The following is a 13,077-nucleotide window of genomic DNA, read 5'->3' on the forward strand; positions in this document are numbered from 1 at the left end:
GAAAGGAGCAAGTATTGGAGACATTGCCTAGAAGGGGCAGGGCTTTGGTTAACAGAGATTTTTAGGGAGGTAGGACTTAATGACCCTTATTCAAGCCTCCAGCACCGTTTTCATTATTTGTATCACGAAAAACCCCCACAGGTATGCGCCCAGTATGAAGTTACAGAAGATTCCAACAGAGGCCATCCAGAACAAATGGATGACTTTCTGGAGGTCAAGAGTCCCTGAAAACACCACGCCCACCCCTAAAGCTCTGGGGGAAGCTCTCAGACCAGAGACTCCTCTGTTTAAGACGCAGGCTAGGACTAAAGAAGGACCCCTGATGATGCAGTGGTTATGCACCTAGCTGCTGACCAGCCAAAAGGTTCATGGTTCAACCCCCCGGCAGCTCTGTGGAGGAAGGACCTGGTGGTCTGCTCCCATAAAGACTATAGTCTCGAAAACTCTGTGGGGCAGTTATACTGTCACGTGGGGTCACTATGAGTCACAATGGACTTGAGGGCATCAAACAACAGGATTAAAGAGCATGCTTGATCTTTCCACCATGGACTGTAGGATGACCTTGTAAGGGCCATGTAAGCCATTAACTAAAGACAAGTAAAAAGAAACGCTTAAAAAGAGTCAAGAACACAGTTGCTATTTTTTTCTTTTTTTTTACTTGAAAACTTGTTTTAACCATCAAATTTTGGCAGTTACAAACCTGTACACTGTTGGGACTTTTATTTATTTATTTTTGGCTGTCTTTTTTTTTTTCTTTTTTCATTTTTTTAGAAAAGGAACACAAGACTGGATACTGCCAATGGCAATATATGCAGGAACAATCCATTTCCATCAGGGACAAGACTCACTTTAAGTGTCTCTTTCCCCTTTGCATAAGATTTGGTGTCTGATGTGTGTGCAAGTTCAGGTGAGTGTGCATGTGTGTGTGTGTGTGAAGAAATGAAACGTCTCATTCTGAATTTGCAATGGTATAAAAATCAAGTACTTAGTAACTGGGCAGAACACACTCATTTCAAAAAAAAAGTCGATAACATTTTCTTGAAAACGGAAAAAGTTAAAACAGTAGAACCAAAGGAAGGTTACGGTACAGTTTGAAATGATTAAACAACATTGTTTGCAAATCTAAAATCCTCTTTTTGTGTGTGTAGTTACCTCAAAGTTTACAGACCAAAAGCTTGGATGACTTAGAATTCTATTTGACACCTCCTACCCCTGCCCCCCTCCCCAAATTAAAGCATCCTGATAGGCATCAAATGCAGTTATCTACAAAAGCCTGGAAAATCAAAACCATTATATACAATTTTATAAACATCTTAAACACCAAAACATACATCTTTTACAAACCAGCCTGTTTGCAACAGGTAAATTTACAAGACAACCTTTCTGATACAGTGCTTAAAAAAGAACTGCTTCCATTTCCAAACACATTTGTCACTTCCCGAAATGCAGTAGTATGGGCTTATAAAATTGTGAAATAGTAACAATTCAGGTATTGGTTTGTTGCAAGGGTACTACGGTACAGACTAACGGGTCCAAACACTCCAAATGACTACGATTTTTTAGTGCATCCTAAACACTGGAAGAGACTAATTATGGCCTTTGTGTAATATTACATACTTGTAATTATTGCTTTTCATTATTACATAAGGAAAGAAATATCTTATTCTTTTCCTATCACTTAGCCAGCTGGCTAAATAGTAACTGATGGCAAACCCACAAACGGTGACTTTAAGCCCCACAATTCCATAGCCAGAGGCTTAAAGACATTGTGGATTTTCATCAGAATAATGTGCAGTTGAACGTTGCAGGACACAAACCAGCAAAGATACATAACCGCCTTCTCAAAGGCCACACGAAATAAGACACAGAAGAAATGCCTCCTCCAATCTCCATTTCCTATAGTTTGAAACTGAAAACATAAAACATGACAGACTAACCACCTTAGCCATATCTATGTGCAGAGAGAGCAGCGGAGTGAAGAGGCCAGACAATTATCTTGACAATCCATGCAAAACGAACACTTGATCTTCCTGAATTATTTCACCTGAAAGTGTTTTCTGGTTCTTAAATGATTTATTTTGATAATCTCTTTTCTTAATTTCCCTGACTTTGATTGTGTAGACTCGGCATTAGGGGAGGCAGCAGGTTGGGTTTTATGGGAATAAGTAGGAGGGGTCAACAGAATATATATTTTACTTTTTTTTTTCCAGACTGTGCTAGTAATTCCAAGGGGCAGTTCCAAGTAAGTTTCAAGAATGCATTATACATTCCCTTTCCAGGCCTTAACACTGATTCTCCGATAGATTAAACCTCAGATGCATGGATTTGACCTACTCATATCACTATGTTTTCTAGAATGGCATTTCATGGGTATATAGAAAGCTGATGCAGAAGGAATCTATCAGCCAAATACTCATAGAGGAAAGGGAGTAAGTCGAACACCTACTTTTATTCATCTTTTGCTACCCTATGGCTTCTACTTATTATATGACAAATACCAACAATCCACCTACCCTCAACCTAACCATAATGTGTGCAATACAGGTAAAGTGCCTACAACAGGTTATGGAAAAATGGCTCCCAGGAGGTAGCACATGTTAGAAAAAGGGAAACGCAACAATCGGCTTAAGTATTTTCCATGTGGTTCATTAGGGTGGCAGGGTAGGAACCAAAACTGAGACAGGTAAGAAAAAAAAAAAAAGAAAGAAAACCAAAACTGTACCCAGTGAGGGATATTAAAATCAAAATTTCATCACTGTGTGTAACTGGTCTGAGTCCAGTTGTATAATGATCATTCCACCCCCATTTTAGAAAACTTCCATTTGGCAAAAGTAGCATTTTGATAAATGTCCAAAGAAATGTGTGAATTCTGTAACTGTGACCTTGCTAGATGGCCTGCAAAGAAACATCAATGACAGGCAGGTGGAAAGTCTAGCAGAAGCAGGTGGCTGCCACGCCCAAGGCAGTTAGTGGTGAGTAGTGTTATGTAGAAAGAATATCAGCCAACTGGACAGGTTCTGGTCCCTGTTCAGCCACTTAACTTCCTGTGTAACCATAGGCAAGTCCCTTCCCCTCTCTGGGTTTGTTTCCTCTTTTATAAAATTAAGGGACTGGACTAGCAGAACTTGTTTCCTTCTAGCTCTTTGAATCGGCAGTCATCCCACCTGACTCCATCTTGGCCTCACTACAAACCATTTCTTAATCTATAGGGGAATCTATTTTTCCAAAAAGTGAAGAGATACGATATTTAAAGATAATGCCACATCCTTGTCTGGTATACATACAGCTGCAGAGATACTCTGCAGTAGAAAATCAGGCGGTGATATTCCGAAGAAAGAGGTATTTTATATAGGTCAGAGCAAAGAGTGGCGTGATTTTCTTCCGTGATTTCACAGATGCGTTAGGATCTATTTATTCCTTCGTTACTGCGTCAGTCAGGCATTCTCCCTCGAAGAGACGCTGTGTAAGCAGTGGTAACTCATAGGCATTACTCTTGATCTAATATTTCCTGGGGGCAAGGAATGAATTGTTGGTTTCACTTTGATGGTTTTTATGTCATTGCCTTATTAAAAGTGTAACAGTGATTCTATTCTGGACCATTAGTTTGTCATTTTCTCCGTGATTCTTGCAGATATGCTTCTTACATAAGAAAAGTACCAAAAACTTTATTCTCGAAAGCAGCCTTAGTGAAATTCATTTATTTCAAGACCACGGTGCGGATAATACCTCTGTGAGGAGGTCTGACCAAGAGACAGGAAGAGGAGAAAGGCTGAAAAACCTGTCAAGTGTGTGTCCACTTACTCAGGAATGCAAAGGAACGGTTCAGAAACACTGACTCTTACAAAGATGTAAGTGGATTAAATGCAATTGAAACAACTAAAAATATGTCTGAGTGGACGATAGGCAGACTTGGAACAGTACAATTTACACACCAATGCCATATGTCATCTGAAACTGTGGACACAGAGATTTGCTCATTAAGCAGATAGTGCAAATATGCATTTATTTACCATGGTCACCGCACATGCGGCCATAATGTGATTGAAGCAAAAGAGGAAAGTCTTTCACTCAACTTGTCAGCCTGAAGTTTTGAGTAGTGTGTTACTGTATTTCCAGTGGAATAATTTCTCCTGTCAATTTTGCAAATCCATGGCCAAAGCCTGTATGTCAGATGAGAGGAGAACCCCAGGGTATAATTAAACATTACATATTTTTCAAGTAGAATTTAGAACTGGACAATTATAATAAAATACTGTTTTTAAAAAGGACAGTTTTGCTTTGTGTTAATATAAATGGCAGTACCAAAATAAAGTCAAGTGAACCGGAGTAAAAATATGGCATCTGGTGTTTCCCTAACGTCACATAGAAAAACAAAACAAAACAAAACATAGAGATCAGAGTAATTGGAAGTTCTGCCGCATCGGCAGGGTTTTCAACATGGTCCATATACCAAAGCCTTCACGTCAGCCTTCCTCAAGAGCAGCCCTATTGAGTGCAAGTACACAGTTGTACGTAGGCCCACACACAGACACTATTATAATTTCTACACAACAACAAGTCTACTTTTTTTTAAACATAATTGCATTTATAGTGACGTTATCAATTTAGAATAACAAGCACCTTTTACCTGCATTATCAAGAAATGTGATTATCCAGCCTGAAAACTCTGAAAATATTATATATGTGTTTTTCTGAATTTGTGAATTCTGCTTAACCTTTTAAATAGCTCTCATTTTATATAACAATACACTAGTTTTTTTTTTTTTTTTTCATTTTCTGATTCTCAAGAACAAAGGCCAATTTCTGTAGCAATGTTAAAATTGCAGTTCCAGCCAGGAATATCTAACAGAAAAAAAAAAAAAACAAACAAAAAACCAGATAATCGCACTCTTTCTAATGTTCAAACAATGTTAACCTTCTCCCCCACCCTCAAAATGGCACCCAAATATCCTCACATTGCTCTTCATGGATACCTTTCTCAAAGATCATAAAACCCAACTATATTATATTGGATGCTTAAAACAAACAAACAAGCAGAAATAATTGAGCACAGTAAACATGTTACTCAAACCTAGTTTTATAGCTGAAAATTGTGCAGCTTATTAAAAAAAAAATAGAGTTGATTTTAAAGGCTTCAGCCCATTTTCTTGTTGGTTTAATAATATTTGTTCCTCTTGTCTTTTACCTAAGAGACTGACTTTCCAACAATCATAACTACTTTTTTCACTCCCCACCCCGCTATTGGCTCAACATTACATGCAACAATGCCTCTTTGATTGTTGCCAGTTAATAATACTGCCGGACTGAAGCTCTAACACTTTCCAGGGCACAATACTGTACAAAGCCATCAAAGAGCTACCATGTAACTTAGTGGGTGAAATCATTTTTCTCCCTTTGAAAACTCAGTATGCCTTCTTTGCGACGAAGATACGTCTGTACTGCAAGGGTTCTCAGTTACCTCTCAGGAACAATTTCTGAGCCTTTCGTTTTCACCCAATTGGAATTGGGCTTGCTTGTGACTGTATTACTTGGGAAGAAGTTCCTAGCAGAAAATACAGTATTTCCTTCTTGCTCAACAGACCACTCTCCATTGAGACATGAGCCCAGCCAATTTCCTTCGACTTTTCTGTAACAAACAGCGCAGAGCACCTGAGATGTGTCCCCTACACTTGGGTCTGGTGCTGAGTCTCGATAAATGGAATGTGAAGGCTGGCGAGGCTGAGCTCCCCCACGCTCTCATAGTCGCTCATGGCTACCTCGGAATCGTCAAAGCCGCAGGTGGCTGACACATCCGAGGACGAGGTGCCTCTGGAATTGTGCAAGGGTAAAGACACACTGTCTGCTGGTCCCGTGGCCTCTGTGCCCTGGTTCATGCTCACGGCAAAAGTACTAAATTCACAGCCAGCAGGCGGGCCTACCAGATCTGTTTCGTTGGGGAACGGGTGAGGAGGGAGGTACTGGCTGGGATGGAACTGTGGCCTTCTCCTGCAGTCTGGACTCAGTGTGCTGGCCAGTGAGACAGGCTGCGAGGGTGGCAGGGCCTCATAGTGGTCCGGGAAGTCCTCTGGCAGGGGAGGGGGCAGCTGGTCCTGACTCAAGAATTCCTCTTCATGAGGGGGTGGGTATTCGCTGTCGATGTCATAGCCGCCCAGGTAGTAATCGCTCTCCAGCTCCCGTGTGCTGCCCTGGTGTGCAGAGCCTCCATCCTGGTTCTCATAGTTGGGGACTTCCTCTATGTCCGACAGGCGGGCCCCCGGCATCCAGTCAGAGGTATCCCAATGATAGGCTGTGAGAGAAAAGCCAAGACAGTTAACTTCCTCCAGGCTGGAGTGGAGGCAGGACAGGGAGAAAGGAAGAGAAGGGACCTGACATGCAATTCCTAACATCCAAGGGACCCTAAGAAGCCAGGGTCATCCATGTACTCCTTACAAGGGCCTACCACAGGGGCAGGGGAGAAAAGGTGATGGCAGCCCTGAGATGGTGCTTGGCTGTTGCAGAGCCTCACATCGAGCCATGCGAGTTGGCCAGCAAGGATGTGCTGAAGAACAAAATTCTAGGGCTCCCACCCCACCCCTCTCCCTATCCACACGCTATGTGCAGAGCAAGGCTGGCAGCATGCTCATGGAGAGAGAACCAGTTGGACCATGGACCACAGAGGGCAGGGGCATTTGCAGGCAAGTGGATGAGTCACACACAGGGGACAAGGCTGGGGGAGGAACTCTAGCTGGTGGGGCTTTCACCTCAGTACTGAGCACACGAGACACCTGGAGCATGCAAAATTCAGATCAAAGAACTCAGAAAGGATGGGGGAAGAAGGAAAGGGTAAGAATGGACTCAGCAAATCAAAATGCATAAATAAAATGTTATGTTGGAGTCTTGGCAGAGTCACCTCGGTTGTAGTTCTGTCCTTGATCCATGACAGACACTGTTTAGATATAAAGTGAAAAGTAAGACTGACAATCCAAGCCATGTACAGAGGGATAAAATAGAACATTTTAAATGACTTCAAACAAACAAACAAACAAACCAGAAACTAAAACAAAAATATGTTCTGAAAGGTCTATGCTATGACTAATTTTAGCTTTTTAAAATTCTTTCCATTGTTATTTAGGAAATAAAAAAATAAATTCCATCCATACCAGGCCGTAGTCTCATTAAGGCGCTAATAAAATCAATCCCCATAATATTGTCACTATGAATGATTATTAGTTAAGTGTTCCCAGCACACGGTACGTGTGCAATGAATAACATGTCAATTCTAAGAATGAAGTTAGTATTAATCTGGATGCCAACTAACTGGGTCCTCTTCTCTTGGAAGGGATTTAAAAAAAAAAAAAAAAGAGTTGCCCAATATTTTAAACATTACAAACTAGTTGTTTTTTCAACATTGTAAAATTTAATCAATAAACAACCAGTGTCTCATTTGAAACCACCTGTTTACTGCTCCCTCTGTTGCCACTTGACTAAAATCACCTCTAGTCTAAAGTAATAAGGAATCAAAATTTCCACACGGATACTTCTTTAGACAAAGACATGCTATGGAAAAAAAAAAGTAAATACCTTCATTTTCTATATTGTCAACTACATTGTTGACAAGCTGAATGACAGTCACTATGGATGCTTGTGGTCAGGAAAAGCAGGCGAGAAGGAGGGGGAAGGACAACTTCAGGTTAGTTGTGTATTTTAAACATATGCTAACTTCTTTTACCAACAACAGCAACAACAAAGACGCAACATGTAAACACCCAAAGCTTTCCCACAATCCTATCATTAGGCAGTGCTTCAATGGACACTTCCATCTAGGGAGTCCCGAGAATTCCTGGAATGGAAGGGAAATAAATGGCAGCAAACTGGGAGCCGGTCTTCCTGAAAGGCATGATTGGCAGGGCCTTCTGGGCCATAAATACACACTGACCAGCCCAGTGGAAGGCAGTGGGTCATCTTGCTCATGCTAGTTTCTCATTAGCAATTCCCACAGGCTCTCAGAAGAAGATGTCACTATTCCCAGGGATAATTATTTGTCAGTCATGCTATCCAAACCCGTGTCCAAATGCCAGTGGTGGAGGAAAACCTCTGTAGGTGTGACAGCTTCACACTCACACAATGCTCCCCATAGCCTAAAATGACTCAAGGCCCAGCTCCTACCTAACGTGTTCCTGGGTCTAAGTGTGGACAGAAATCAGTATTTGGTCTCTCAAACAGTTACAATCCAGGAAAATTTCTGTGGTCTATGTGGATTGCCTTAGAGGTCCCTGGGTGGCAGAAATGGTTAAGTGCTGGGCTATTAATTGAAAGATTGGAAGTTGAACCCACCCAGGGGCATCTTGGAAGAAAAGCCTGGTGATCTATTTCTGAAAAGTCATAGCTATGAAAACCCTATAGAGTACAGGTCTAATCTGCAACACATGAGGCTGCCATGAGTGGAAATTGACTTGATGGCAATAAGTATATGGGTTGCCTAAGCACCTGATAAGGAGCTCTGGTGGCTCAGTGGTTAAGCACCCAGCTGCTAACTGAAAGGTCAGTGGTTTGAACCCACAAGCTGGTCCAATAGAGAAAGAAAGATTTGGCAGTCCGCTTACAAAAAGATTACAGCCTTGGAAATCCTATGGGGCAGTTCTACCCTGTTCTATAGGGTGCCTATGAGCTGGAATCAACTGGATGGCACACAAAAACAACAAGAAGCACCTGATACCAGCAGCTTGTAGAGAGGCGATTAGGATATAAAGTAATTTGTTGAAAATTCCTAACACGATTCGCTTTAGTTGGGACCAACCAGAATGCTAAGCATGAAAGGTCAAGTATGGGTGAGAACAGTCAAGCAGGCATCATTGCTGGAGCTGGTACCTAGAGTTTGGAAACTATGTTCTCGGTTGCTTCCACATAAAATGAAAATCAGTTACAGATCTTCTTCTGGCTGGGGCTGAGAAAAAAAGGCAGCACAAAGATCTGGAGGTGGGCCATTATCCTCACTTAGAAAATGGTCAGAAGAAATTCACTGTTATATGGTTTATTATTCCAGCAGCAGGAGACATAGGCTTCTGCACCTCTCAGGAGCTCCAAGTATTAGGGTAGGAGGTGGAAGGGATTTGGGGCCAGGGGGATTGCAGAGCTAGAGTATTTTACTTGCCCAGTTGCTTCTCTGGTCTCAGAACTCACTTGTTCCTTTATTTACCTGGGGTGCAAGGACAATGTTCTTTTCATGTTGTACTCCCCATGCCCAGCATAGGGTTTGGCACACAGGAGAAACTCAGCAAGGGTTTATGGGGTGAATGATTACACATATTAATAAACATCCAATTTTTGCTAATTGCTGATAAATAAGATGACCTAATGTATAGACTGGAGTAAGGCTGCCTGTCTCTGTGGATGACTACTTGAAATTGGTAATCTCTCACTGTTTATGACCATTTCTGCTCTCCTTCCTTGCTCTGGGGAGACCAACACATCCTCCAAAGCTGACTCCTCAGCTCAGAAAACCCAGTCCATCATTAGAACCTTCTCTATAAACATAGATTCATAAGAGGTAGAGGGAGCAGCTTTGGAGTGTCAGTGAGGCCCATGAGTCATATAGAATTGCATGCAACATTTTGGGTGTGTGTGCATTTTTCTAAGGACCTGATCCATAGCTTTTAGTAGATTCTCCAGGCCATGTTGCCAAAGGATGACACCAGTTGCTGTTAAATCAATTCCAACTCACGGCGACCTCACGTGTTTCTGAGTAGAACTGTGCTCCATAGAGTTTTCATGGCTGTGAGCTTTTGGAAGCAGATCCCCAGGTCTGCCTCCTGAGGTGCCTCTGGGTGGGATTGAACCACCAACCTTTCATCTAGTAGCCAAGTGCTTAACTGTGTACACCACCCAAGGAGCCTTAAAGGATAAGGAGAGTTCAGATGAATGACGATGGAACTTGTCCCGTGGGAAGGAAGAAATTAGTAGAACTGATTTCTAATGATGGGAGGTTGGATGTGAAGAGGGAAGAGATCACCAGTAAAACTAAACAAAGAAATAAAGTGCGCTGTTCGCTAGAGAGCGTTATTTGAGATGAGGTAGCTCCATCGTGAACCAGATCAAAGAGGACTTATTACTGGAGGGCCAAGGTAACTTCATCAACCCCTGAGGCAGCTCTGCAGACCTGCTCCTAGCTGCAGATCCATAGTGCATCTTCAGCAAAGACACTCCAGTAATGAAGTCCATCAAAAGGCTTGACTAACTAAGCTGGTTGCATCACCTTCCTCCCCACCAGTGTCTGCCAGCGCAGGAAGCAAAACATCCCCATGAAGCAAAATCTGATGACTACTTACCATTGTCATCACCGGAATCCGATTGGAAGGAGCTGAGCGACTGAACCTCTGAGTTGCTGCCTTTATTACTGCCCGCAAAGCAGGTTACTTCTCCGGAGTCATCAACTCCTTTGTCTTCATGGACAGCCACAGAGAAAGCAGAAATGACACTAGTTACCCTGTGCAAATTTCCAGCCCTGCCCTTCCAGAGTTCACGTCTCTGGGCTGGCTCTTTCATTGGCTTGGAGAAAATCATTTAGCCTCACAATAGAAAACTGATTGTGCCTTTGGGGGCAAAGGTCTGTCAATCAAGTGATTTACATCATGGATTCGAAGCCCTTAACCCTTGGTAAATGAGCTTCCAAATAGCTGACAGCCGGATGTAGCTATTCCCTCCTCGAAGCAAAGTGACGAAGGGAAGAGTGAAGCGAGGATGAAGTGGCTTTGCCATTCAGAGTTAATTTAAATCATTTACACGAACCGATGTGGTGTCAACACCAGGTTAAATGAGATTAAATATTTTATAGGCAAGAATGCCATTACATTTATCCTAAATTCCTTCTCTGGGGAGCGAGTGGAGTTTTCAGCTTGGCCTTCTAGAGGGCAGCGTCGCATTATTTTTGGGAATGACAGCGTTCTGCGTGGGGGCAGTCAATGGTATGGATGTGGTCTTGTGCACACACTTCCTCCCTCTTTGCTAGTACACACACAGCCTGAGCAACACACACACACACACACACACACACACACACATTCTATGGGGCTACTTTCTTATTTGATGGACTAAAAGAAGCAATAAAACAGCCCATATCTTGAGGTTGTCAAGTGAAAAACGAATTAGTCATCCAGAGATTGTCTTGCCAGCTACCTCTGCCTTGCTTAACAAAGAAGGAAATGTATTCCATAAAAACCCAACAATACTTTGGGGGGAAATCTGAGTTTTGGCCTGAGGTAGATTCTGGAAATAAAGCCATCACATTACGAAGTGTGGGGGGCAGGGAGGGAGATGATCACCAGGAACTGCCTCAAAGCATCATGGAACATGATGGTACAAAGAGACAGACTTGTGATCAAGGGAACAGTTGTTCTTCATGGCCACAGAAATCCCTGCTTCTTCCACAAAGGGTGATGTCAGCAGCAGCCACGGTGGCTCTGCATCTGCTGTCAGATGCTGAAGCCATAGCAAAATGACGGGCTGGATAGACAACTAATATAAGTGGAGAGAGATGGCAGGGAGAAATTCACCTCTCAACAGCCATACAGCAGAAAATAAGATGTGCCTCAGGAAAGCATAAGGTGTGCACCTGGCTTAGCACTGAGCACAAGGAAGAAAAGGACAGATGATCCACCTCGTGAATATGGTGCCGGGCATAAAACTCTCTTCACTCCTCCATTTAGTCAAAATCTTTCTGTTCATTACCTGCTGCCATTGAGTCGATTCCAACTCATAACCACCCTATCGTGCAGAGTAGAACTACCCCATAGAGTTTCCAAGGAGCGCCTGGCAGATTTGAACTGCTGACCCTTTGGTTAGCAGCCGCAGCGCTCAACCACTACTCCACCTTTTCATTGCTAAATAAAAAAGAGCTTTTCTATTAGCTAGTGCATTGGCAAGCCTGGAGTGAAGTCAAACTCTATAGATAACTTGAAAGGGGATATATTTAAGGTTAAAATCCAAGGGCAACTACTTAAAATATGGGTGTGTATACCAAAAGAGGAAACCCTGGTGGCGTAGTGGTTAAGTGCTACAGCTGCTAACCAAAGGGTCGGCAGTTCGAATCCGCCAGGCGCTTCTTGGAAACTCTATGGGGTAGTTCTACTCTGTCCTAAAGAGTCGCTGTGAGTCAGAATTGACTCCACAGCACTGGGTTGGGTTTGGTTTTTGTATACCAAAAGACAGGATTAGCAAACAGCATGGTTGGGGCGGCACTGAAATAGGATGAACTGATCCTCAGCCTTTGTCGTCATCAAGGAAGCCTCTTCCTTTGCTATCCCTCTCCCTGCTTCATGCTCAGCCTCCTGACAGGCACGGCGTTCGAATTCTGACTCCTCCACTTATTAGTTATGTATCCTTAGGCAAGTTATTGAACTCGGTCAAGCCACAGTTTTCTCCCTTTGCAATGATGGGCTGGTGAACGGTGCCACAAGGGGCAGTTGGGAGGATTTAAGGAGATGACCCAGCATCGTGCAGCACACAGTTGTACTGTTTTATGCTCTTCTGATGCCTCTGCTTTCTCACCAAATCTCTTCCTCCTTAACCCTCAAAATCTGGCTTCTGCTTTGAGGATGCCACTGAAACTCTCTTGAGATCACTAAGAATATTCTAGGCATCGAGCTCAGTAGTTTTCTTTCTTTTTTTTCCCTAGCTGTGTCCTTCTTGACGATTTTATAGTACTGATACTGCTGATGCCCTTGACACTGTCTCGTCCTTCAGCCTCTGCACAGCTGCCTTCTCCTCTGTCCCTCATCTCTTTGTTGGCAACTGTTTCTCTCCCTTTCTGACCCCTCCCTTTCACTCACCTCCCTCATGCAGGCATTGTCCAAGGTTCTTTTGAAGGCCCAGTTTTACCTTCCTCTCTCCACTCTTGCTCCTTCTGTGAGCTCCCCCTCAGAGAGATTTCACCATCCCCATGCAGACGATGTTCAAACCTTCACCTCTGGCCTTGACCTCTCTCCTAACACCAGAACCACACACATCACTCAAGTAACCCCTCATAGCTCCTCTACACTGATCAACCTACTTCCTTCTTCTGCAAGGCCCTCTCCAATAGTTTCCCTGCAGATATCTTCTAGG

The 13,077-nt window shown here is 43.0% G+C and overlaps 1 protein-coding gene across 6 annotated transcripts in view; it reads right to left on the bottom strand.

The window, feature by feature from the left end:
- Window positions 1-698: 698 nt before the first annotated feature.
- Window positions 699-13,077, bottom strand: part of FAT3 (FAT atypical cadherin 3) — a 793,468-nt gene continuing 781,089 nt past the window's right edge. For 4 of the 6 annotated variants that reach the window (XM_049889551.1, XM_049889553.1, XM_049889552.1 and 1 more), the window contains exons 25-28: window positions 10,305-10,418; window positions 7,561-7,620; window positions 6,890-6,925; window positions 699-6,286 (exon numbers count right to left, since the gene is read on the bottom strand). In XM_049889551.1, the coding sequence (XP_049745508.1) occupies window positions 5,664-6,286; window positions 6,890-6,925; window positions 7,561-7,620; window positions 10,305-10,418 (833 nt within the window). In that variant the 3' untranslated portion in view covers window positions 699-5,663. Of the gene's footprint in view, window positions 6,287-6,889; window positions 6,926-7,560; window positions 7,621-10,100; window positions 10,419-13,077 lie in introns of those variants that run through there. The other 2 variants (XM_049889556.1, XM_049889557.1) reach the window with 2 other exon arrangements.

Source organism: Elephas maximus, chromosome 7 (assembly GCF_024166365.1).
Source record: "Elephas maximus indicus isolate mEleMax1 chromosome 7, mEleMax1 primary haplotype, whole genome shotgun sequence".
Lineage (NCBI taxonomy): Eukaryota > Metazoa > Chordata > Mammalia > Proboscidea > Elephantidae > Elephas > Elephas maximus.